The sequence below is a fragment of the Aotus nancymaae genome, unplaced genomic scaffold (assembly GCF_030222135.1).
Source record: "Aotus nancymaae isolate 86718 unplaced genomic scaffold, 86718_ANA_hifiasm-v0.15.2.pri h1tg000018l, whole genome shotgun sequence".
Taxonomy (NCBI): Eukaryota; Metazoa; Chordata; class Mammalia; order Primates; family Aotidae; genus Aotus; species Aotus nancymaae.
The window spans coordinates 20,398,414-20,425,825 of NW_026988430.1; the positions used below are offsets into that span (position 1 = coordinate 20,398,414).

At 41.0% G+C, this 27,412-nt stretch overlaps 1 protein-coding gene across 2 annotated transcripts in view; it reads left to right on the top strand.

Annotated features, from left to right (window-relative positions):
* PPM1E (protein phosphatase, Mg2+/Mn2+ dependent 1E) overlaps window positions 1-27,412 on the top strand; it is a 237,057-nt gene that overhangs the window by 196,852 nt on the left and 12,793 nt on the right. For both annotated transcript variants that reach the window (XM_012445453.2, XM_064378410.1), the window contains exons 2-4: window positions 5,445-5,563; window positions 19,160-19,359; window positions 24,283-24,471. In XM_012445453.2, coding sequence (XP_012300876.2) covers window positions 5,445-5,563; window positions 19,160-19,359; window positions 24,283-24,471 — 508 coding nt within the window. The remainder of the gene's footprint in view (window positions 1-5,444; window positions 5,564-19,159; window positions 19,360-24,282; window positions 24,472-27,412) is intronic.

The window sequence follows — 27,412 nt, forward strand, 5'->3', positions numbered from 1 at the left end:
TTTGGTAGAGACAGGGTTTTGCCATGTTGGCCAGGCTGGTCTCGAACTCCTGGCCTCAGGTGATCCACCCACCTTAGCCTCCCAAGGTGCTGGGATTACAGGTATGAGCCACTGTACCTGGCCTTCCCCCTTACCCCCCACTTATTTGACCTCTCAGCAATTGACAGAGTTCACTACTCCCTCCTTCAAATACTCTCTACTATCTTGGTTCTCCTTTTACAAATTTTGCCATTTCTCTTTAGTCTTTATAGGTCCCTTATCTTCTTTTTTTTCTTTTTTTTTTTTTTTTTTGATATAGAGACAGGGTTTCATCATGTTGGCCAGGCTGGTCTTGATCTCCTGACCTCGTGATCCGCCCACCTCAGCTTCCCAAAGTGCTGGGATTACAGGCGTGAGCCACTGCACCCAGCCCCTTATCTTCTACTAAGCTTCTAAATATTGGGTTTTCAGTTATTGTCACTGTATAGCAAATTACCATAAAACTTAATAAATAATAAATAAAACAATTATTTATTAAGCTTACAGTGTTTTTGAGTCAGAAATTAAAACTGGGTAAAGCAAGGTCACCTTATCTCTGTTCCAACTGGGGCCTCAGTTGGAAGACTTAGGCTGGGGGACTAGAATCATCTGAAGGCCTGTGAACTTACATGTCAAGCAATTGGTAATGGCTACTGGCTGGGGGACCACAAGCCACATCCGCATGAGCCTGTTCATGTGGTTTCTCCACATGAGCTAGTTTGGGATTCCTCATGACTTGATGGCTTAGCTGAGTATCAAGAGCAAGTATCCAGAGGGAGACAGAGGAAGAAAGAAGAGGGAACCAGAGGGAAGCCACATGGCCTTTTATGACCAAACTTCAAAAGTCACACAGTATCACTTTTGCTACATTTTTTTTATCCAAGTAGTCACCATGCCTCACCCATGTTGAGATTAGGAAGGGAAACAGACTGTCTTTTTATGGGGAATGGCAAGGTTCTAAAATGGCATGTGGAACCAGGAATGTTGTCGTGGCCTTTTAAAAAATATTTGCCACAGTCTTTTCTGGCCATGCAGTTCACATCCTTTCCACTTGCTAAATACACTCACCCACATCCCCTAAGATTTCCCAAAGTCTAATCCCATTATGGCATTAGGCTTAGGCTTGAGGTCCAAGATCTTATTGAGGCCAAGACCATGTACAGATAAGATTTCTTAGGTAAGATTTCTTCCTTAAAAAAAAAAATCTCCAATAAAAGTTTGAATTTTATGTTTAATTATCAAAATGTATACTATATTAGATCAATTGTGTGCCAGTAATTACACTGATAATGCAGTATAAAAGAAAATGTTTAACACCGGAGGCTTATGGTCACAGGAAGGTTTTTTTTAATTTAATTTCAATTGTCATACATATTTTTACTGCAGAGACATATTATATACTGCTTTGACTGAGTCCCATAGACTTTGGTATGTTGTGTTTCTATTTTCATTTGTTTCAAGGAATTAGTCAATTTCCTTCTTAATTTCTTTCTTCACCCATTGGTTGTTCAGGAACATGTTGTTTAATTTACATGTATTTGTGTAATTTTGAATGTTTCTCTTGTTACTGGTTTCTAGTTTTATTCCATTATGGTCAGATAAGATATATGATTTCAATTAAAAAAATTTTTTTGGCCAGGCACAGTGGCTCATGCCTGTAATCCTAGCACTTTGGGAGGCCTGACTGGGTGGATCATGATTTCAGGAGTTCAAGACCAGCCTGGCCAACATGGTGAAACCCTGTCTCTACTAAAAATACGAAAATGAGTTGGGTGGGGTGGCACACACCTGTAGTCCCAGCTACTCGGGAGGCTGAGGCAGGAGAATTGCTTGAACCCGGGAGGCAGAGGTTGCAGTGAGCCGAGATCACGCCATTGTACTCCAGCCTGGGAGACAGAGCAAGACTCTGTCTCAAAAAAATAAAATTTTTTTTTAGTCTTGTTTTGTGTCCTACCATATAGTCAGTCCTGGAGAATGTTCCATGTGCTAATGAAAAGAATTCGTATTCTGCAGCTGTTGGGTGAGACGTTCTATACATGTCTGTTAGATCTATACTAATGTTTCTTTGTTGATTTTCTTTTTTTTTTTTCTTGATGGAGTCTTGCTCTTTCACCCGAGTTGCAGTGCAGTCGCGATCTCAGCTCACTGCAACCTCTGCCTCCAAGGTTCAAGGGATTCTCAGCCCTCTGAGTAGGTAGGATTACAGGCACCTGCCATCGTGCCTGGCTAATTTTTGTATTTTTATTTTTATTTATTTATTTATTTTGAGACAGAGTTTTGCTCTTGTTACCCAGGCTGGAGTGCAATGGCGTGATCTCGGCTCACCGCAACCTCCACCTCCTGGGTTCAGGCAATTCTCCTGCCTCAGCCTCCTGAGTAGCTGGGATTACAGGCACACGCCACTATGCCCAGTTAATTTTTGTATTTTTAGTAGAGATGGGGTTTCACCATGTTAGCCAGGCTCATCTTGAACTCCTTATCTGAGGTGATCTACCCACCTCAGCCTCCCAGAGTGCTGGGATTACAGGTGTGAACCACCGCGCCTGGCCTCTTTGTTGATTTTCTGTCTAGATGATTTGTCCAATGCTGAGTTGGGCGTTGAAGTCTCCAAATGTTACTGTATTGGCATCTGTCTCTCCCTTTAGATCTAATAGTATTTTCTTTATGAATCTGAGAGTGCGCTGGTGTTGGATGCATATATATTCACAATTGTTATAGCTTCTTGCTGAATTAATCCCTTTATTACTATATACTAATCTGCTGTTGAAGCTCTTTATTGTATTTTTTATTTCATTCATTGAATTCTTTAGCTCTAAGATTCCTATTTGGTTCTTTTTTTATGATATCTCTTTATTGAATTTCTCTTATTTTTGTTAACTGGTCTGTACGTATTCTCTTGTATCTCATTGCATTTTCTTAAGATGATTATTTTGAGCCACATGTGATGGCTCATGCCTATAGTCCCAGCTACTTGGGAGGCTGCAGCAGGAGGATGGCTTGAGTCCAAAAGTGCTGGCCTATAGCGTGCTATGCTAATCCAATGTCTACACTAAGTTTGGTATCAATATGGTTACCTTCTGGGAGCAGAGAACCATCAGGTTGCTTAAGGAGGTATGAACCAGCTCAGGTCAGAAATAGAGCAGGTCAGCCAGGTGTGGTGGCTCACACCTGTAATTTCAGGAATTTGGGATGCTGAGGTAGGTGAATTGCTTGAGCTTGGGAGTTCTTTTCTATTTCCATAGCTTAAAATACCATCCATATGTTTGCAACTTCCAAATTTCATAACATCTCAAAATGCCAGATTAGAATACTCAGTTAACCATTTGACACCTTGACTAGAACATCTCAAGTATTTCCATCTTTTTTTTTTTTTTTTTTTTTTTTTGAGATGGAATTTTCACTTTTGTTGCCTAGGCTGGAGTGCAATGGCACGATATTGGCTCACTGCAATCTCCACCTCCCGGGTTCAAGCGATTCTCCTGCCTCAGCCTCCTGAGTAGTTGGGATTATAGGCATGCACCACCATACCTGGCTACCTTTTTTTTGTATTTTTAGTAGAAACGGACTTTCACCATGTTGACCAGGCCAGTCATGAACTCCTAACCTCAGGTGGTCCACCCATCTTGGCCTCCCAAAGTGCTGGGGTTACAGGCATGAGCCACCGTGCCGAGACGATATTTTCTTTTCTTTTTTAATACAGAGTCTCACTCTATTGCCAGGCACCAGGCTGGAGTGCAATGGCACAATCTCAGCTCACTGCAACCTCCACCTCCTGGGTTCAAGCAATTCTCCTGCCTCAGCCTCCCGAGTAGCTGGGACTACAGGCGTGCGCCACCACGCCCAGCTAGCCGAGCCGATATTTTCATCTTAACATGTTAAAATGGGCCGGGCGCAGTGGCTCACGCTTATAATCCCAGCACTTTGGGAGGCCGAGGTGGGTGGATCATCTGAGGTCAGGAGTTCAAGACTAGCCTGGCCAACATGGTGAAACTCCGTCTTTAATTTAAAAAAAAATGTTAAAATGAACTTTTGATTTCTATGTTACCCCACTTGCTTCACAAACTTGTTTTTTTCCTGGTTTCCCCATCTTGGCAGATGATTCTACCATTCACCTAGTTGCTCAGACCAAAACCCAGGATCAGACTCAATTATTTTCTCTCCCTCTCTCACTGCTACATCCAGTCATCGACAAGTTCTATATTTCTTCTCACCTGGGTTATAACAACTTCCTTATTGGTTACCCTCCTTCATTCTTGCTCCCTTCTAATTTCCTTTCATACAGCAGTCAAAGCAATAATTTAATTCATATGTCTGATGTAGAGCAATTATGAGTACTCTCTTGCTCATAATCTTCTGTGAATTCACATTACCCTTTGAAGAGAATTCAAATTCCTTACTATAGTCTATATCTGGTCTTTGCCTATTCCTCTGATTTTAATCTGTGCCACTTTCCCCTCACCCACTATGCTTCACTTCCTCTGGGCTTTTTCAGTTCCTTACATATAACAAGCTCTCAAAAAGGTCCTGTATCACTGAGTACAGTGGCTCACACCTGTAATCCCAGCACTTTGGGAGGCTGAGGCGGATGGATCACCTTAGGTCAGGATTAGCCTGGCCAACATAGTAAAACCCCATCTCTAGTAAAAATACAAAAATTAGCGCACGCCTGTAGTCCCAACTACTCGGGAGGGTGAGGCATGGGAAAATAGCTTGAACCTGGGAGGTGGAGATTGCAATGAGCCAAGATCGCACCACACTGCACTCCAGTCTGGGCAACAGAGGCGAGACTGAGTCAAAAAAAAAAAAAAAGTTCTGTATAAATTTTATTCCCTCTGCCTGGAGTATTCTCTCCTGACTTCCCACTCCCACATAACTGAGTCGTTTTCATCCTTTAAGATACTGCATTCCTAGCCGGGTGCGGTGGCTCACGCCTGTAATCCTAGCACTTTGGGAGGCCGAGGTGGGTGGATCACCTGAGGTCAGGAGTTCAAGACCAGCCTGGACATCATGGAGAAACCCCATCTTAAAAAAAAAAAAAAAACCAATAAAAATAAAAAAATAAAAAAAAAGATACTGCATTCCTGAGCATTCTATCTAATAAGTATGTACCCCTCTTTATTATTCTCTGTTGTTGTATCCTGTTTGTTTCCTGTATAAAACTTATCCCGCTTTTAAGTTATATCCTATTGGTTTGTCATCTGTCACTAGTTCCACTAGGTAAGGAGCCATGTCTGTGTTATGCATCAATATATACCCAGTGCTCATAGTGCCTAATCAATAAATATTAATTAAATATTGTTTAAAGGTGTAATTTTGTTTTGAGACAGTCATAATTTATTTTAAAAAGTATATAATTATTAATAATGTTAAATGTATTACCTCCTAATTCTTTTACTGAAAATAGCCTTTTATCTTTTTTCTTGCAGTAACTGTCCTTCCTTTTTGGCTGCTGCTTTAGCCAGAGCCACATCAGATGAAGTCCTTCAGAGTGATCTTTCTGCACATTATATCCCAAAGGAAACAGATGGCACAGAAGGGACTGTGGGTGAGTACCTTTCTACATTATTTGTTTAAAAATACTAGAATCTTCTCTGTGTAGTTGTCCACAGAAAATACCTGCAAGATACTTAATCTAATTACATTTACCTGCTGGTTATTTATATAGTGGTAGGAGGAGAAAAAAATTGCTATTTTTTTCCAAATCAATAAAAGGAGGGGAGAGGAGAAAAATACAAGTGTATTTTGAAAAAGGTAGAGTAGTATATAGAAGGTAACTGGAGCAACAGGAGATTGTCATAAGTGATATCTAGATGAATGGGAAGATTAAAGTGAGGAATGTGAAGCTAACAACAACAAAGATGAGTGAGTGAGGGAGGGAGAATTTGAGCAAAACCTACTTGAAATGTTTAGGTTACCTTTAAAAATCCAAGTTAGGTCAGGCACAGTGGCTCACGCCTATAATCCCAGCACTTTGAGAGGCCGAGGTGGGCAGATCACCTGAGGTCAGGAGTTTGAGACCAGCCTGGCCAACCTGGTGAAACCCCATCTCTACTAAAAAAAAAAATACAAAAATTAGCTAGGCATGGTGGCACATACCTGTGGTCTCAGCTATTTGGGAGGCCGAGGCAGGAGAATTGGTTGAACCCAGAGGGGCGGAGGTTGCAGTGAGCCGAGATCACACCACTGCACTCCAGCCTAGATAACAGAGCAAGATTCTGTCTCGGAAAAAAAAAAAAAAAAAAAGTCCAAGTTAAAAGATACAAATATTCAAGAAATCAGTTGCAACACAACTTCTCACTAATTATATTAAATTTTATATCAGCCAGGCACGGTGGCTCACGCCTGTAATACCAGCACTTTGGGAGGCCAAGACGGGCGGATCACAAGGTTAGGAGATCAAGACCATCCACAAGGTTTCACCTACTAAAATACAAAAAAATTAGCCAGGCGTGGTGGCGCACGCCTGTAGTCCCAGCTACTTAGGAGGCTGAGGCAGGAGAATCGCTTGAACCCAGGCTGCAGAGGTTGCAGTGAGCCGAGATTGTGCCACTGCACTCCACCTGGACAATAGAGCAAGACTCCATCTCAAAAAAAAAATTACATCTACCAGTAAATAGAGCTCTTTATGACAGATATGCAATTGTTATTTAATTGCATAGATCATTGTACATTTCTTTTCCAGGGAAATGATGAGGCTCTATTTCTTAAATAAGTTATGTTTATTGTCTTAGGCTTATATGTATTTGACAAGATCTAAAGAAAAGATTTTTATAAAAATTAGAGAATTATGTCCGGGCACGGTGGCTCACACCTGTAATCCCAGCACTTTGGGAGGCTGAGGCTGGCAGATCATGAGGTCAGGAGTTTGACAACAGCCTGATCAGCATGGTGAAACCCCATCTCTACTAAAAATACAAAAATTAGTGGGGCATGGTGGTGTGTGCCTGTAATCCTAGCTCCTTGGGAGGCTGAGGCAGGAGAATTGCTTGAACCTGGAAGGCAGAGGTTGCAATGAGCCAAGATCGCGCAGCTGCACTCCAGCCTGGGCAACAGAGCAAGACTCTCACAAAAATAAAAAAATAGAGAATTACTACTCAAAAATTGTTAAGAAATTTTAACATTTCATACGGTTTGTTCTATTTAAAGCATTTGCCTTTAAACATGGTATATATGGAGCAAAGCATATATTAATGAATTTGAGTAGCTGGATTCCAGAGAATGTGAGGCAGAGGCAGCTATGAAAGTAAACATTTCTGTTCTTCCTTTATCTCTGTAGATTGTTTGTGACAGAAAATTGGCAAGGAAGGAATTACTTTTCTTGTTTTTACTGAGAGTAACTGATTCACCTAGAATCAAATTGTTCCAGAGTCAAGTTGGATAGAATTCTTGCTAAAAAGTACTGGTCTTTCCTCTGCTACTGATGCATAGAGTAAAAGCCTTATAATGAAAAGATAGATTAAATTCTGCTTCACTCCAGCCAGGGTAACAGCTGATTCAGCTCCAGCTCAGAACAATGACATTAATGACTGATGAGTAATTTACAGCTGTGAGGGGGTGGACTGCTACTTTGGACAGTTTTCACTTTTTTGCATCCTTTTTTTTATTTTTCCATTTGAAGCAGCAAGTATTTATATACTGATGTCTTACACTACTCCCTGCAGAAGGAGAATACTTAATCTAGAAAGATTAGAGTGTTGCCCTACATGCCTACTTTGGAAGAATCTTTTGATCCCTATAAGATAGCAAAAGTGAAATGAAAGGTTTTCTTTTTGTGGACATAATTGGTTATTCTGATTTTTTATTTTTTCAAGAGATTACCTAGTAATCTCTGTTCGACTGCTGTGATTCAGACTGATCTACTATTATTCTAAACTATTTGGAAATCCTTTATTTAACCAAAAGCACTCATTGTGAACTGCACCACAGAGAATCTCTGTGGGGCATATTGTGTTTATCCATACATCAAAGCAGGAAATGAGCGTACTGAATAAGGCCTGCTGTCACTGCCTTAAAGTCCTCACTGAAGTGCCTTTTTTTTTTGAGAGGGAGAGAATAGGAAGGAGGAAAAAGGAAGAGAAAGAGAGAGAGAGAATGGGGAGGAGGGAGAAGGAAAAAAAAGAGGGAGAGAGAATGGGAGTATTGCTTTCTTGCCCAGGCTAGAATGCAATTTAGTAATGGGTATTGAAAACCTCTTTTATACTGATAATTATACTTAATGATGTAGTCAGGAAGGAATAAGGGAAGAAGATAACAAACAAACAGCCAACCAATATTTCATTTAAACCTATGAAATGCTATGCGATTACTGAGGAGTGATTTACTTCCAATTATATAGTCACCTTTGGAATAGGTGTGAGGTGGTATGTATGTTTTGTGTATTTGAAGTGGAGAGTTCTATAAATGTTTATTAAGTTTACTTGTTCCAGGTCTGAGTTCAAGTTCTGAATATCCTTGTTAATTTTCTATCTCGTTGATCTATAGAATCGTTAGCTCTTCTTGTTGCATTGATCCTTTTGCCATTATGTAATGTCATTCCTCGCCTCTTTTGATCTTTGTTGCTTTAAAGTCTACTTTATCAGAGGCGAGAATTGCATCTCCTGCTTTTTGTTTATTAGTTTATTTTTACTCTCTGTTTGATTGGTAAATCTTCCTCCTTCTCTCTGAGTCTTTGTGTATTGTTGCATGTAAGATGGGCCCGGATGCAGCATACCGATGGGTTTTGGCTTTTTATCCAATTAAAATATATATAAGTTTAATACCGGCGTTTGATGCTAGCTGGCTGTTTTGCCCATTAGTTGATGTAAATTTTTTATTGTGTTAAAGTTCTTTGCTTTTTGATATATTTTTGGAAAGGCTGATATTGGTTGTTCCTTTATATGTATAGTGCTTCTTTCAGAAGCTCTGGTAAAGCAGGCCTGGTGGTGGTGAAATCTCTAAGTACTTGTTTGTTCGCAAAAGATTTAATTTTTCCTTCGCTCATAAAGCTTAGTTTGGCTGGATAGGAAATTCTGGGTTGAAAGTTCTTTTCTTTAAGGATGTTAAATATTGGTGTCCACTCTTTTCTGGCTTGTAGGGTTTCTGCTGAGAGATCTGCTGTAAGTCTGATAGGTTTTCCTTTATGGGTAACCTGACCTTTCTCTCTGGCTGCCCTTAGTATTTTCTCCTTCATTTCAACCCTAATAAATCTGGCGATTATGTGCCTTGGGGTTGGTCTTCTTGAAGAATATCTTTGTGGTGTTCTCTGTATTACCTGGAGTTGAATATTACCCTGCCTTGCCAGGTTGGGAAAATTTTCCTGAATGATATCCTGAAGAGTATTTTCCAACTTGGATTCATTCTCTTCATCACATTCAGGTACACCTATCAAACGTAAATTAGTTCTTTTCACATAGTCCCATATTTCCTGGAGACTTTGCTCATTCCTTTTCATCCTTTTTTCTGCATTCTTGTCTTCTTGTTTCATTTCACTGAACTGGTCCTCGACTTCTGATATCCTTCCTTCTGCTTGATCAATTCGACTGTTTAAACTTGTGCATGCTTCGCGAAGTTCTCGTGTTGTGTTTTTCAGCTCCATCAATTCACTTATATTCTTCTCTAAATTGTCCATTCTTGTTAACATTTCATCAAACCTTTTTTCAAGGTTCTTAGTTTCTTTGCATTGGGTTAGAACAAGTTCTTTTAATTCACAGAAGTTTCTTATCACCCACGTTTTGAAACCTGCTTCTGTTATTGGAACACAGGTGTAATCTATTTAGCCTTGTTCTGTTACTGATGAGGAATTGCAATCCCCTGTAGAGGGAGAGGCATTCTGATTTTGAGTATTCTCTACCTTTTTACGCTGGTTTCTTCCCTTCATTATATATTTGTCCGTCTGTCGTCTTTATAATTACCGACTTTCTAACTGGGTCTCTGACGTCCAACTTGTTGATTCCCTGCGCCGAAATCTGAGCAATCCACTGAGCCGGCCGAAACAGCGGTGTTAAGATTGATGGTGCTTTTCTGCCTGGGAATCTCCGGACTCTGCACCAAGAACTGGCGTGCTAAGGCACCAGCAAAACCGCCACGTCGGCCACAAGAGTCACCCTGGCGACCCGTGGAGCTCCTCCACTGGGAATCTCCTGGTCCGTGAGCAACTAATATTCGTCTGAAAGTGTGGCGTCCTCTCGTTCTTTGCGCTTTCACTGGGAGGTACGTGCCGGAGCTGCTAATCATCAGCCATCTTGGATCTCTCTCCCGTGTTAATAATCTGAAGTGCCTTTTGTCTCTCCTCTTGCTTGTTTCCAAAAATAGACTTAAAAAAAAAAATCCTTAAAGTTATTTTCATGTTTACATTATCCCTAACAGAATGTTTGCTAAGTGACCTTGGATATCTCACTTAGTACAAATTTAGTTTGGTAGATACAACTTTTGTCCAGACAAACTAAAACCAATTTTAGGGCCGGGCGCGGTGGCTCACGCCTGTAATCCCAGTACTTTGGGAGGCCGAGGCGGGTGGATCACGAGGTCAAGAGATCGAGACCATCCTGGTCAACATGGTGAAACCCCGTCTCTACTAAAAATACAAAGAAAATTAGCTGGGCATGGTGGCGCGTGCCTGTAGTCCCAGCTACTCAGGAGGCTGAGGCAGGAGAATTGCCTGAACCCAGGAGGCGGAGGTTGCGGTGAGCTGAGATCGCGCCATTGCACTCCAGCCTGGGTAACAAGAGCGAAACTCCGTCTCAAAAAAAAAAAACAATTTGAGGGCCAAGTGTGATGGCTCATGCCTGTAATGCCAGTTCTTTGGGAGGCCAAGGCAGGAGAATCACTTTAGGCCAGGAGTTTGAGAACCAGCCTGGGCAATATAGTGAGACACTATTTCTACAAAAAATTTAAAAATTAGCTAGGCATGGTGGCATGCACCCGTAGTCTCAGCTAATTGGTAGGCTGATGTAGGAGAATCACTTGAGCCCAGAAGTTTAAGGTTACAGTGAGCTATGTGCTACAGCCTGGGCAACAGAGTGAGACCCTGTCTCAAACAATGACAAAAACAACAACTCAAAAAAACAATTTCAAATATCACAGTGTAAAAATTATTATTATTATTATTATTTTGAGAGAGAGGATGTCACTCTGTTACCCAGGAGGGCTGTGGCATTATCACAGCTCACTGAAGCCTCTACCTCCCAGGCTCAAATGATCCTTGCAACTCAGCCTCATGAGTAGCTGGGACTACAGGCATGCACCACCATGCTCAGCTAATTTTTGTATTTTTTGTAGAGACAGGGTCTTGCCATGTTACCCAGGCTGCTCTTGAACTCCTGGGCTCCAGTGATCCTCCTGCCTTGGCCTCCTAAAGTGCTGGGTTTATAATCATGAGCCTCTGAGCCCAGCCTACTGTAAAAATTAAAAGCAAGAAGGGAAAATGATCACTAATACAGATGAAATTAAAGAATGATAAAAAGTTTTTGTAAGTAAATTTGAAAACCTGAATGTTTTCTAGAAAAAAATAATTAACAAAGTTTATCTAAGAAGAAAGAGATTGAGAAAATTATCGAGGAACTGTCCCCCGAAAGGCCATGGAGTCAGTGACTCTGCAGGTGAGGTGAACATTTTCAGGTGATCGAAGAAAGGGAGATAATTCGAATACTTTTTATTTTTTTAATTATATATTTATTTGTTATTTTTTGAAACAGAATCTTGCTCTGTCACCTACACTGGAGTGCAGTGGCGTGATCTCGGCTTACTGCAGCCTCTGCCTCCTGGGTTCAAGCAATTCTTTTGCCTCACCCTCCTGAGTAGCTGGGATTACAGGTGTGCACTACCACACCCGGGTAATTTTTGTATTTTTAGTAGAGACAAGTTTTGTTATGTTGGCCAGGCTGATCTCGAACTCCTGACCTCAAGTGATCTACCCAACCTGTGCCTCCCAGAGAATTACAGGCATGAGCCACTGTGCCTGGCCCCAATCCTTTTTAAAATGAATGCTCCATTTGCACGAAAAAAGAAGGAAAATTTGCATAACATAACACTGATACCAAAATCTACCCAAGACTTAAAAAGGAAATGAGAGACCAGTCTTAGTGATCAACATAAAAAAAAACTTAGGCTGGATGTGGTGGCTCATGCCTATAATCCTAGCACTTTGGGAGGCCGAGACGGGTGGATCATGAGGTCAAGAGATTGAGACCGTCCTGGTCAACATGGTGAAACCCTGTCTCTACTAAAAATACAAAAATTAGCTGGGCATGGTGGTGCACGCCTGTAGTCCCAGCTACTCGGGAGGCTGAGGCAGGAGAATTGCTTGAACCCAGGAGGCGGAGGTTGCGGTGAGCCGAGATCGTTCCATTGCACTCAGCCTGGGTAACAAGAGCGAAACTCCTTCCCAAAAACAAAAAACAACAACAAAAAACTTAAGTAGGCTGGGTGTGGTGGATCACGCCTGTAATCCCAGCACTTTGGGTGGCCAAGGCGGGCAGATCACCTGAAATCAGCAGTTCCAGACCAGCCTGGCCAACATGGTGAAACCCCATCTCAACTAAAAATACAAAAATTTTCTGGGCGTGGTGGCAGGTGCCTGTAATCCCAGCTACTCGAGAGGCTGCGGCAGGAGAATTGCTTGAACCCGAGGCATAGGTTGCAGTCAGCTGAGATCATGCCATTGCACTCCAGTCTGGGCAACAGAGCAAGACTCCATCTCAAAAATAAAACAAACATCTTAAGTAAAATATTTGAATATTGAGTACAGCAGTTAATTCATTCAGTGAATGTTTTATTGAGGACCTACTATAGATGCTTATTATACTGGGGAAACAGCAGTGAATAAAAAAGATCAAGAATGAAATATTGGGAAGTCTGTAGCAGAACTTATCTATTAATAGGGCAAAAGAAAAATAATCTCTAAAGATGCCAAAAGAAATATCTGATAAAACTTAATATTCCTAATTTCTAAAATATTCTTTGTAAAGTAGGCCTAGATAGATATATCTTGGATGCCACATTTATGCTTAATGTATATTCTAGAATTTGTCAGTTGTACATGACTACAAACACAGCTTCAGTTATCTTTAGCAAAACAATGTATGGACTGTCTTCCAGAATAAGGGATACACAGGTAGATTCAAGGCTTCAAACGAGCTCAACAGGATCTGGCATTTCTCCAACTCTCAGCTGTACTTTCTCTCATTTTGATTTCATTTTCAGACTCCATGAGGTAGCAGTATGACTTGCTAGGAACCCAGGTCTTATCTGTCCATATTTAAGTTGAGCAGGAAAACAAGAGTAGATTTTCTCAGTTGTTCTTACATAAGCCACAGGATTTACTCCAATTGACCCAACTTGGATGGTTTCCCATTCCTGAACTAATTACTGTGGCCAAAGGAGGGGGATTCTTTACCTGGCTAAACCTGAATCACAAGGTCTCAGAGTAAAGAAAGAAGGAAATGTTACTGGAAGAAAGAGCAATGTTTGCTGGTTTTAAATAACAATTAAAGTTCTGGCCAGCACTGGTGGCTTATACCTGTAATCTCAGCACTTTGAAAGGCCAAGGCGGATGGATTTGAGGTCAGGAGTTCAAGACCAGTCTGGCCAAAATGGTGAAATTCCGTCTTTACTAAAAATACAAAAATTAGCCAGACGTGGTGGTGTGCCCTTGTAATTCCAGTTACTCGGGAGGCTGAGGTATGAGAATCCCTTGAACCCGGGAGGTGGAGGTTTCAGTGAAACGAGATTCCACCACTGCACTCCAATTTGGGCTACAGAGCAAGACTCCATCTCAAAAAAACAAAAACAACAACAACAAAAAAAAAGAAAAATAATTACAACAAAACAAAATCTGATTCAAAATGGCAAATAAATAACCAGGAATAAATTAAGAAATACGAAGGATTTATATTAACACTCTATTGAGCAACATAAAAAGGATTTAAGTTTAAAAAACACTATAATTTGTGCTTAGAAAAGACTCTATGAAAATTATATATGTTTTTTCCAAATCTACAAGTTCTATGTGATCCCAAACACAATAGCAACAGGTTTTTTTGCCCAAACTTGTCAAAATGTTTAGAAAGTTCACCTGGAAAAATAAACATAAAACTACCCAAGTGACATCCTTTAAAATTAAGAGTAATAGGTAGGAAAACTAGTCCTCCTGATATTAAAACATTTTAAAGTTATGGTAACTTAAAGAGAATAACTTATAGAAATAGATACTGAAATGAGTGAAGCAGAACACGGTCAAAAAGCATATAAATGTTTATTTAATATTTTATTTTATTTTTTTGTTCATCTTTTTTTAAATTCACAATTTGATTCTCTGCATATTTAATATTTTAATGGTTACTTAATTTATATAACAGTTTGCATATTTATTTTTCAACAAGCATGTAATGAGACCCTGCTATCTGCTAGGTACTATGCAATGGCTTGTCAAGGGCAGTTAAGACAATCTCTATCTGTAGTCCAATTTGGAGATGAAGAACATGGACTTTGGAGTCAGACAGACCTAGGATTAAGAATGATTTTGCCTATTTGTGAAATGTTCTAGAGGCATAGAATGTAGCAAATACTCAATAAATGTTTTTTTTTAGTTTTTTTTTTTTAGAGATGGGGTTTCACCATGTTGGTCAGGCTGGTCTTGAACTCCTAACTTTGTGATCCACCCACCTCGGCCTCCCAAAGTGCTGGGATTACAGGCATGAGCCACCATGCCCAGCCTAATAAATGTTATCTATTATTACCAAAAGTGGTTAAGAGCTTTAATAGACAATATGAACAAAGTATAATGGGAACACATGGGAAGGCAACTGGGAGTGGTATGAACAGATCTAATGATTTACCAAATGTTAGAGGAAACTGGTATTACTTCCTCTAACCAATTTAATCTGTCTATACCAGCTCTGTCCAATGGACAGTGCAGTGATGGAAATGCTCCCTATCTGTGTTGCTGAATGTGGCAGCCACTAGCTACACGTGGTTATTGAGCAACTGAAATACAGCTAATCTGGCCAGGCACAGTGGCTCATGCCTGTAATCCCAACACTTTGAGAGGCTGAGGCGGGTGGATCATGAGGTCAAGAGATTGAGACCATCCTGGCCAACATGGTGAAAAACCCCGTCTCTGCTAAAATACAAAAAAAAAATGGCCAGGTGCAGTGGCTCACACCTGTAATTCCAGCACTTTGGAAGGCTGCGGTGGGAGGATTGCCTGAGGGCAGGAGTTCAAGACCAGCCTGGTCAACATGGTGAAATCCCATCTCTACTAAAAATGGAAAAAATTAGCCGGGCATGGTGGCGGGTGCCTGTAATCCCAGCTACTCTGGAGGGTGAGACTGGAGAATCACTTGAACCCAGGAGATGGAGGTTGCAGTGAGCCCAGATTGCACCACTGCACTCCAGCCTGGGCAACAAGAGTAAAACTCCATCTCAAAAAATAATAATAATAAATTTAAAAATAAAAAACATATTGAATTAATTGTTTTAATTTTCCAGGGCAAAAAGTATATATATATGTGTATATATATAAAAATTAGCCTGGCGTGGTGGTACGTGCCTTTAGTCCCAGCTACCTAGGAGGCTGAGGCAGGGGAATCACTTGAACCTGGGCAGTGGAGGTTGCAGTGAGCCGAGACTGTGCCACTGCACTCCAGCCTGGGCAACAGAGCAAGACTGTCTCAAAGAAAAAGAAAAAGAAATATAACTAATATGACCAAAAAACTGATTTTAAATTTTATTTAATTTTAACTTACTTTTTTAGATGGGGGTCTTGCTATGTTGGCCAGGTTGGAGTGCAGTGGTGGCTATTCACAGGCACAATCATATCATACTATAGCCTCAAACTCCTGAGTTCAAACAGCCCTCCCATTTCAGCCTCCCAAGTAGCTGGGGCTGCAGGCACACTGAGACCACTGCACCCTACTGATTAATTTAAATAACCACATGTAGTTAATAGCTACTGTACTGGACAGTACAGATCTGTATAATAAGAGTAATATAAAAACCAAAGAATGGTATAATAGTTTATTATTTGGTGACTATCCTGATAGTTAGTATGTTGTTTCACCCTACCCCACTCTCCCTGAAAGTTTCTGAATTCACTTGATTGTTTTGTAATCCTCTGTTATGGCTGTGTCAGATGAGGACACGTCCATCCCAGGGTCTGCATTTGGGGGACTATACTGCTGCAGAGACCAGATAGGTTGCAGTGATACAAGCAGGTAATTGCTAGCTGGAAGAAATAGTTTCTGGCGGCCAGTGCTTAAATGAAAATTGAAGTTGCTCAAAACAATCAAAATGTTGGATTGTCTATTGGCCTTAGTTTTCTTCTTGTATATACCTCCATAGGCTGTCTTTGCTCTTTGTTTTTTCTCTTTTAAATTTATCTTTGATTTTCAGTTATATAAAAATGTTAACAGTAGGGATAGGCATAGTAGCTCATGCCTGTAATCCCAGTACATTGGGAGGCTGAGGTGGGAGGATCACTTGAGGCCAGGAGTTTGAGATGAGCCTGAGCAATATAGTGAGATCCCATCTCTACAAAAAAAAAAAAAATTCTTTTTTTTTTTTATATATATTTTTCTTTTTCCTTGCAGATTCATCAGGAAAAAAATATTTTCTTTTGGTTAGCCATGGGTGGTGGCGTGTACCTGTGATCTCAGCTGCTTGAGAGGCTGAAACAGAATGATTGCTTGACCCCAGGAATTGTAGGCCACAGTGAGCTATGATTGCATCACTCCACTCCAGCCTGGGCAACAGCGAGAGACCCTTTTATTAAAAAAATAAAAATAGGCTGGGCGCGGTGGCTCATGCCTATAATCCCAGCACTTTGGGAGGCCGAGGCGGGTGGATCACGAGGTCAAGAGATCGAGACCATCCTAGTCAACATGGTGAAACCCTGTCTCTACTAAAAAATACAAAAATTAGCTGGGCATGGTGGCGCACACCTGTAGTCCCAGCTACTCGGGAGACTGAGGCAGGAGAATTGCCTGAACCCAGGAGGTGGAGGTTGCGGTGAGCCGAGATTGTTCCATTGCACTCCAGCCTGGGTAACAAGAGCGAAACTCCGTCTCAAAAAAATTAAAAAAATAAAATAAAATAAATTGGCCAGGTGCAGTGGCTCACGCCTGTAATCCCAGCACTTTGGGAGGCCGAGGCGGGCGGATCACAAGGTCAGGAGATGGAGACCAGCCAGTTCGAAACCAGCCTGGCTAACATGGTGAAGCCCCGTCTCTACTAAAAATACAAAAAATCAGCTGGGCGTGGTGGCAGGCGCCTATGATCCCAGCTACTTGGGAGGCTGAGGCAGGAGAATTGCTTGAACCTGGGAGGTGGGATTGCAATGAGCCGAGATTACGCCACTGCGCTCCAGCCTGGGTGACAGAGCAAGACTTCTGTTTTGTGGGGAAAAGAAAATTAAAGGAGACAAAGCCACGATATGGGATTTACCACCCTGTGCTATGTTAATGAGGAAAAAAGGAAATGAGGAAAAACTTCAGGTCAACTTTTTGAATATAGTCATTTTAAAAATAATTTTGAATAAGGAAAGAGGTAAATGTAGTCACAGATTAAGGCAAAGACAGGACTGAGAAGTTGGGAGTCCACGTCCCGGGCTGTTCTAGAACATACAGTCTCTCTCTTCTTTGGGATTTGTATTCTAGATTGGAGGAGGCCTGTGTAGCCATTGCCATCTGGCACTTATTTTCTCAGGCTGTCAAGCTATATCTGATTTAGTTAAGTAAAAAGAAAATTTAAGTTCAATTTTTTTTTTTTTTTTTTTTTTTTTTACCTGAGATATAGGAGCAACTTCTAAAATACTGGCCTGAGAAAACCTAATCTCTCTTTGGTATTTCAGTAGCTCAGCTTAAGTGGTGGACGCCTTGAGTGGAGGGTTCAATGACAGGAAATACAATCTCTTCAGTACCATTCAGTGTTGGCTTAAAAGGCTTACACATCTGTCCATCTACTGAGGGTACATGTCTGCCTCAGAAGTCAGCTCGCCAATTCTAGCCAATAGGTGAAGTAGTAGACACAGGTGAAGCAGTAGGCTTAGGGTCAAGAGTTCTGTTGGTATTGCTTCTCTGGTTGCTCACTCTCTTTTTCTATCTAAGGTCACACGAATAGACAGAGTTTAGGTACCTTTTTCCTTAGAGTAATATAAAAGTTTTAACTCATTTGCTAACCTATTGGCTAAACTATTTAAACTACTGCCTAAAACTTTAATAAACAAATACATTAAACAGAAAAGACAGGCTGAGCATGGTGGCTCATGCCTGTAATCCCAGCACTTTGGGATGCCAAGACGGGTGGATCACCTGCGGTCAGGAATTCGAGACCAGCCTGGCCAACATGGTGAAACTCCATCTCTACTAAAAATACAAAAAATTAGCCAGGCATAGTGGCGGGTACCTGTGATCCCAGCTACTCAGGAGGCTGAGGCAGGAGAATCACTTGAACCCAGGAGGCAGAGGTTGCAGTGAGCCAAGATCACACTATTGCACTCCAGCCTGGGCAACAAGAGTGAAACTCTGTCTTAATTTAAAAAAAAGAAGGAAAAAAAATATACACACGCACAAACAAACACAATTCAGTTACAAATGATGATCATTTATAGGAGAAAAAAGGGTATTGGATATAAAGGAAGAAGTCAGGAAGAAAGAGAACAAAGACAAATGGTAAGCAAAGTAAACCCTTCTTATTTCTGTAGTTTGTGAGCTGTTTTCATAGGCCTTCCATATCCTAATAAACACTGTGTATATCCAGCTAATTGGACCATGGAAGCAGTGTTAATCACTACTTATTTTTCTAAGCATGGCTCTCCAGGTGATAACCATAGCAGACAACCAAAAAGAAACTGGTGCTGGGAACTAGGGAGCAGTGTGGCAAGAGCACTTCTTCGGCTGAAAGTCAAGCCAGGAATAGGTCCAGCCCTGGCCAAAGGTTTTCTCCTCATAACAAGAATATTTAGTGGCAGCTGCAGGCTGCTGATTTTCTACTAGATAGGTTGTGATTTTCTCTCTTCAGAAGCAACATTTCATTTTTCTTGAGAAGGATGAATTTCTTCTATTAAGGAGGAACTTGATTAAGGTGACCTACTTCTGTCTTTAACAAGCAGAGAAGTGAAAAGCAGTTTTACAAGGCTCTTCATTGGGGATTTCTGTTTCTTTCACAGAGATTGAGACAGTGAAATTGGCCCGTTCTGTCTTCAGTAAACTACACGAGATTTGCTGCAGCTGGGTGAAAGACTTCCCCCTCCGCAGGAGACCCCAGCTTTATTATGAGACATCAATCCATGCCATCAAAAACATGCGCAGGAAAATGGAGGACAAACATGTCTGCATTCCTGACTTTAATATGCTCTTCAACCTAGAGGTAAAGGGCACTTCTGGAGAGTCAGTGAGATTTTAAAAACAAAACAAAACAAACACCTTCATGGTTCTGTTAGAAAAGGAGAATTCTGATATATTTCTAACTGTATCTCTGGTAGATTAGATAGAGTAGGGCTAAATGCAAAGTGGCACAAATTTGCAACAGAAAGGGAACTATTTTATGTTCTTTGAATAGGTAATGCATTCATATGGTTCAAAATTGGGAAAATAAAAGTGTCTTTTTTTTTTTTTTTTTTTTTAAGACGGGGTTTCACCATGTTGGTCAGGCTGGTCTTGAACTCCCGACCTCAGGTGATCCGCCCGCCTTGGCCTCCAAAGTTCTTGGATTACAGATGTGAGCCACCACACCCAGCCAAAAATGTCTTTCTTATCCTTGTCTCCCAGATACTCAGTTCCCTTCCATGAAGGCAAGGAAGTCAGTCTTTTGTATCACCTTCCAGAGCTATTCTATAAACATATAAGCAAAAAAGAAAATGATTAGGCTGGGCACGGTAGCTCATGCCTGTAATCCAGCACTTTGGGAGGCGGATGCGGCAGGATTGCTTGAGACCAGGAGTTCGAGACCAGCCTGGGTGACAGACATAGTGAGACTGTCTCTTAAAAAAGAAAAAAGAAGACTGGGCGCAGTGGCTCACGCCTGTAATCCAAGCACTTTGGAGGCCAAGGTGGGCGGATCAACTGACGTCAGGAGTTCAAGACCAGCCTGACCAACATGGTGAAACCCCATCTTAAGAAAAAACAAAACAAAACAAAAAAAAAAAAAAGAGAAAATACTATTTAAAAAAATTATATCTCAATAAAGCTGTTTTGTAACAGCAGCAGCAGCAATTTCTATAGCATAATCAAATGGGGTATTAAGTTCTCACACTACTATGATGCTGAAGCAACACAAACATAAAAGGAAAATTTAAGGCTGATGCAGTTTTTTTATTTCATGTGATTTTCTTTTTAAAATCTTGGTCTCTGAGATAGGAAAGTAGCTGGAATTATATTTCATGAATCTCTGTGTCTGACAAATTGGATCCATATGAGCCTTGGCAGCTTAATAACTATTTTCTTGTTATCTTTCTTTTCTTTTTCTATTAAATGTATTATGTTAATACAAACAGAAGTAGGTTTGTTTCTTTTGCCTGTCACTTGCCTCTTTTCTTCACTCAAGTCCATAACTTAAAAATTACAATGTAGTAATTTATGCAAAGCATAATATTTCCTCTATTTGGCAGCAAAATTTAAATTTTAGTTGACTGTCAAGGTTTAATCAGCAATGATGGCGGGTTGGTAATTGGTGCTTATGTTATATGTTATGATAGAGCAGCTGATGCCTTTGTTTCCAGTACCATGGCCATGCAAATATAACACAGAAGGATTGTGTGATAATCCTTGTATCACTATACCTACTTGAAGATTATACTCATGTTTGTGGGCATTATTGTTGTTTGTTGACTTGGTTGGTTTTTATTTTGCCTCCTAATTTCAAAATCAGCCCAAGGTCTTAACTCAGAAAGGAGCACCTTGCTATAGTGAAACACACTTTGAGAGTAATATGGGAACACATGTTTAGAACCTAATAAATTTTCACACTCTTTGATCTGGTCATTTCACTTTTAATTCTTTATTATAAGAAAATAGAAATGCAGGCTGGGTGCGGTGGCTCACGCCTATAATCCCAGCACTTTGGGAGGCCGAGGCGGGTGGATCACGAGGTCAAGAGATCGAGACCATCCTGGTCAACATGGTGAAACCCCGTCTCTACTAAAAAATACAAAAATTAGCTGGGCATGGTGGCGTACGCCTGTAGTCCTAGCTACTCGGGAGGCTGAGGCAGGAGAATTGCTTGAACCCAGGAGGCGGAGGTTGTGGTGAGCCGAGATCACGCCATTGCACTCCAGCCTGGGTAACAAGAGCAAAACTCCATCTCAAAAAAAAAAAAAAGAAAGAAAATAGAAATGCAGAAAAGTCTTAGACATGTTTTGTTTGACATAAATGTTTTCTTTACAACATTGTTTATAATAAATTGAAAATGATCTAAATCATGAAAGGGAATGATAACTATATGTTCATATAAGATGCGTATTTTAAGCCATTTAAAATAATGTCTTCAAATAAATCTTAATGAGATGAGGAAATGCCAATAATAAAAATGACAAAAAGTAGGATATAAAATGTTATGCACATTCTGATCCTAATTTCATTTACATATATATGTATATATAGATATAGATATGGATATATAGAGACAGAGAAGACTGGTTATCTGTGGATGGTGGAATTATTGGTGATATTTCCTTTGTCATTAGTCTAAATTATCACACATTATTATAATAGGGAAAACATCAGTGAATGTTTTTAGTTCTTTTAAAAAGAAGCTATACTTCTTTTATTTTTTAAAGAAATAAAAAAAAAATTCTTCCTTTTGTTTCTTCTGGTACTGTTTTGAGTTGTTTAAAAATGAGTACTGCTTTAGCAGAGATAGAAATTCTACCTATCAGGATTATTCCTTTTTTTTTTTTTTTTTTGAGATGGAGTCTCACTCTGTTGCCAGGCTGGAGTGCAGTGGCATGATCTTGGCTCACTGCAACCTCCGCCTCCCAGATTCAAGAGATTCTCCTGTCTCAGCCTCTAGAGTAGCTGGACTACAGGCATGCACCACCATACCCAGCTAATCTTTGTATTTATAGTAGAGACGGGGTTTCACCATGTTGGCCAGGATGGTCTCCAACTCCTGACCTCAAGTAACCCACCTGCCTCAGCCTCCCAAAGTACTGGGATTACAGGCGTGAGCAACCGCGCCCAGCCGGGATTATTTCTAGAGAGTTGTTTAATCTGTCTTTAATGGTGTTAAAGTTGCTAAATGAACTAGTTGTAATGTGCGTATTAGACATAGGTTTCATAATATTTTGGTTATTCTATGGACCTTTATATTTGGTACTTTTGGGAAAGTAACATACCCTTTTAAAAAGAACTTTTTCAGCCAGGTGCAGTGGCTCTTGCCTACAATCCCAGCTACTCGGGAGGCTGAGGTGGGATGATCCTTTGAGCCCAGGAATTCGAAGTTACAGTGAGTTATGATCATGCCACTGTACCCTAGCCTGGGTGACAAAGTGAGACCCTGACTCTAAAAATAAGTAAATAATAAGAACTTTTTCAGGCTGGGTGCAGTGGCTCACACCTGTAATCCCAGCACTTTGGGAGGCTGAGGTGGGCGGATCACATGGTCAAGAGATCGAGACCATACTAGCCAACATAGTGAAACCCCATCTCTACTAAAAAATACAAATTGGCTGGGCGTGGTGGCATGCGCCTGTAGTCCCAGCTACTCGGGAGGCTGAGGCAGGAGAATCATTTGAACTTGGGAGGCGGAGGTTGTTGCAGTGAGCCAAGATCGCGCCTCTGCACTCCAGCCTGGCGACAGAGCGAGACTCCATCTCAAAATAAATAAATAAATTAATTAATTAAAAAGAACTTTTTCTTTTTTTTTTTTTTTTTTTTTTTTTTTTTTGAGACGGAGTTTCGCTCTTGATACCCAGGCTGGAGCGCAATGGCGCGATCTCGGCTCACCGCAATCTCCGCCTCCTGGGTTCAGGCAATTCTCCTGCCTCAGCCTCCTGAGTAGCTGGGATTACAGGCACGCGCCACCGTGCCCAGCTAATTTTTTGTATTAGTAGAGACGGGGTTTCACCATGTTGACCAGGATGGTCTCGATCTCTTGACCTCGTGATCCACCCGCCTCGGCCTCCCAAAGTGCTGGGATTACAGGCTTGAGCCACCGCGCCCGGCCTTAAAAAGAACTTTTTCAAAGTGCAGATATACTTGTTATTTTAATAGCGCTTCCAAATCCCCATGAGACAGCAACTCATCCCTGCCTAACAGATGAGAAAACTAGCACAGAATCGTATGTGATTTCGCTTAAGAATCAATGACAGGCCTGGAGTCCTCTAAGGCTCCTAGAGCCTAGGAAAAAGAACTCAAAAGACTTGCAAACGAAAGTCATTACATACTGTTGCCTGAAGGGAGCTCAGGACTCAGTGCCAGTTCAGTTGCCACAGATCTCTTAAGTGAGACAGAGCTGAGATTTAAACACTTGAGCAGATGATAAAGCAGCAAACTACTTAATGGTTGATATGGCATCTTATGATTAGGCCTTTTTTGTCAAGATAAAGCACAGGATTGGAAGATCCCCCCACTGGCAGTTGCCTTTGCAAGGAAATGTGAAACTAAAATCTTAGATCATGGGGTGAGGCAAAGTGGTCAGCCACACAGGGCATTTGAGCATCTGATGTGGTTCAAGTTTGGTAAACTAGTTTAGAGATGCTATGCTGTTTATGATGAGAATGCAGTGTGACTGGGAATGATTTATGAAGAACGTATTATAGTTTAGAAGCATGTTTATGCTTTCATATCTTTATATATCTTAAACTTGAATTTAATTGCCCTTGTGCTGGAAGCCCAGTTATTTTCTATTGTTCTCAGGTTCTAATTTTGCTATTAAAGAACTTTCATTTTGAAAAAAAAAACTCACTCAATCTAGAGCTGCTTTTGTTCAATTCCTTCTCATACCCTCTGTATTCCCCCTCCCTCAACTTGTAACAGGAATTTTGAAGCAAATGTATGTGGGTGGTTTCCATGGTACAAGACAACAACTTTCACGGAGAGAGAGGGCACTTCAGCTTGAGCTAATTGGGTATGACGTGTTCCTGTGTTCTGGTGTGTAAACACAGATGCCCTAATATTGCAGGTATTTCAGCAGTTGATCAGGCATGTTAGAGAAGGAAAACATTTAGTCTCATTATTCCGAATGACAAATGCAGTGGAGGAGAAAGGATGGGCAACAGTGATGCCAGGAGGTTGGTTCATTTGAATCATGCTATACCCAGCTCCCTTAACTGTTCTGTGTTTCTTTTGACAGGACCAGGAAGAACAAGCTTACTTTGCAGTGTTTGATGGCCATGGGGGAGTTGATGCTGCCATTTATGCCTCCATTCACCTCCACGTTAACTTAGTCCGCCAGGAGATGTTCCCCCATGATCCTGCTGAGGCCCTTTGCAGGGCCTTCCGGGTCACTGATGAGCGGTTTGTACAGAAAGCAGCCAGGGAGGTATGCCCCTTTCTCACAAATTCCAGCTAGAATTGCACTAGCTGAGCTCAACTTAGTCTGTATAGTTAAAGGGCTATTTAGATTTTCTCTTTCGGGGCAGACATTATCCAAATTGTATTCTTGACTCATAGTATTGGATTCTGTTGTAGTTCTAATTGCCTTTTCAGGAAGTTTCAGGGGGTACAATGATGTACTATATAGAAAGTCTCAAGCTGTAATTTTCTGGATTCATTTCTGTAATAATTGCTGGATTTGGCAGGTGAGTTTCATCTTTCTTTTATTCACCATTGCTTGTCAGGTTCACACCAGGACCATCTCTCTAAGCAGACTCTTGCTGACAAGATCTGGATATGGTGAATAAAACAATGGTCTAAAAAAGAAACAGAAACTGGGATTACTTCCATACATTTGGTTCTAAATGGGTAGGCAGTGTTTTGCTGAGTATCTCTTGAGGGAAAATTCTCTTGGAGAAGGTGAATCCTTAGATGATCCTTGAGCTGATTTTTCTCTTACTGGCAGAAAAGTCAGAGCTCCTGTTCTACGTTGCTAAGGTTAATCAGACCTAAGTTTTTTACTTTGAATGAATGGCAAGGGCTCTGTATTAAGGTCTAAAAGTTAAAAAAATTAATTATCATTCTAGGTATTGGTACATAATTAACTAAAACATAATTAACTATAGTATTCTATATTGGTTTTGTAACGAGGGATGAATAGAAAGAAAATGATTTTTAATTTTTTTTTTTTTGAGACGGAGTTTCACTCTTATTACCCAGGTTGGAGTGCAATGGCGCGATCTCGGCTCACCGCAACCTCCGCCTCCCGGGTTCAGGCAATTCTCCTCCCTCAGCCTCCTGAGTAGCTGGGATTACAGGCACGCAACACCGCGCCCAGCTAATTTTTTGTATTTTTAGTAGAGATGGGGTTTCACCATATTGACCAGGATGGTCTCGATCTCTTGACCTCGTGATCCACCCACCTCAGCCTCCCAAAGTGCTGGGATTACAGGCGTGAGCCACCGCGCCCGGCCCGATATTTAATTTTTAAAAGTAATTACAGAAATAGATACAGACAGAAAATAAGACTCCTGCCCTGTGACTTAAACATTAACTTTTTTTTTTGAGATGGAGTCTCGGTCTGTCGCCAGGTGGGAGTGTGGTCGTGCAATCTTGGCTTACTGCAACCTCCGCTTCCTGGGTTCAAGTGATTCTCCTGCCTCAATCTCCTGAGTAGCTGGGACTACAGGTGTGCGTCACCATGCCCAGCTAATTTTTTGTGTTTAGTAGAGACAGGGTTTCACCATGTTGGCCAGGATGGAAACATTAACTCTTTTTAAAATGGGCTTGGAGGCCAGGTGCAGTGGCTCATGCCTGTAATCCCAGCACTTTGTCAGGCTGAGGTGGGCAGATCACAAAGTGAGAAGTTCAAGACCAGCCTGGCCAACATGGTGAAACCCCGTCTCTACTAAAAATACAAAAAGTTAGCTGGGTGTGATGGCACATGCCTGTAGTCCCAGCTACTCAGGTGGCTGAGGCAGGAGAATCACTTGAACCCAAGAGGTGGAGGTTGTAGTAAGCTGAGATTGCGCCACTGCACTCCAGGCTGGCTGACAGAGGGAGACTCCATCTTAAAAAAAAAAGAAAAAAGAAAAAAGAAAGGGCTTGGAAAGATCAGGGTAATCATTTAATCCATAGTTAACACTACCAGCAATAATGAGGCTTGGAATGAATAAAACAATAATTCAGACCTATTTGATATTAAGAAAGAGAATTATTTTTTATCTCTCCCCTCCCCTAAGTTTGGATTAATATGCAAATCCAACAGTAACCAATAGAGTCCACACAAAGAGGTGGGGCTGGAGAATAAAGCCACGCTTGACCTCAGAGCCCCCAGTCTCTTGAGGACCTGCATTCTGCTTGGCTCTGCCTCTCTTGAAGCTGTGGGCTTTCATCATCAGAGTTGAGGACAAGAGCGGGCCCCTGAGAGGTGACCTGTAATCACTAATGTGAAACAAAGAGAATCACTCTGTCTTCTTCATCCTGTATTCTTTTTTCTCTGTCTTCTCAAAATTATGTTTTTTTTTTCTGACCACGTTTACCTCATTTGTTTCGTCAGTGACCCTGGTGTCGCTCAGTTCTGCCAATAGTTCTGAATAATATAGGTTTGTCTCAGCAGCCTCTTTTTTCCTCCTTATGCTTCCATGTGCTGCTAACTGCTGGGAAGAAAGCAGCTATTCCTGTTGTGAAGCAGCCCTGCCTCCTGTTCTCTCTAGGGCATATGCACTAAAGTGTCTTTATCATGTGTTCTAGGGGGCTGAGTTTTTGAACATTCTGTGTGGGAAGACATTTTATTGGTGGGTGAGGATGTATAACAAACTTTCCCTATATAGGGAAAATGAGAAGTTGTTTTTCTCATTGGATACAAGAGGCCTTTTACCACCCCTGACGCATTGGTTCTAATTTAGGCCACGTCCTTAGTAACAGAAAGTCATGCTTGTTTGGTGGTGACTCATGTCAAATGGGGATGTCATTTTCGTATAGTAGGATCAAGAGCTTTAAGTACAGTGGTAGCTACTGCAGTGAGATTCCAGGCTGTTTGTTCTTTATGCAGTGTTCCAAAAGCAAAGGCCCCTAAAAATATTGGTAGGGAGGATATTTTTTAAAAGTACAAGCATCTTAGTACTCCAGGGAACGTAAACTGTCTCTTGGCTCCTTAGCTTAATTTCCAGAGATTAGAGCACTTGTTGTGTACCAGTCAGATGTTTTATATATCATTTTGTACAGCTAGGATTCTCCCACTGAACAAATAGGATGTCAGTAATGAAATGGAGAGCAGAATATAGATATTTTTACTCTGAAGATTTGTATAGGGGATTTGGTGCTTGCCTGGGAGGAAAAAGAATTTCCATTCTTATTTATGTACTAATCAGTTATCTGTCCTTGGG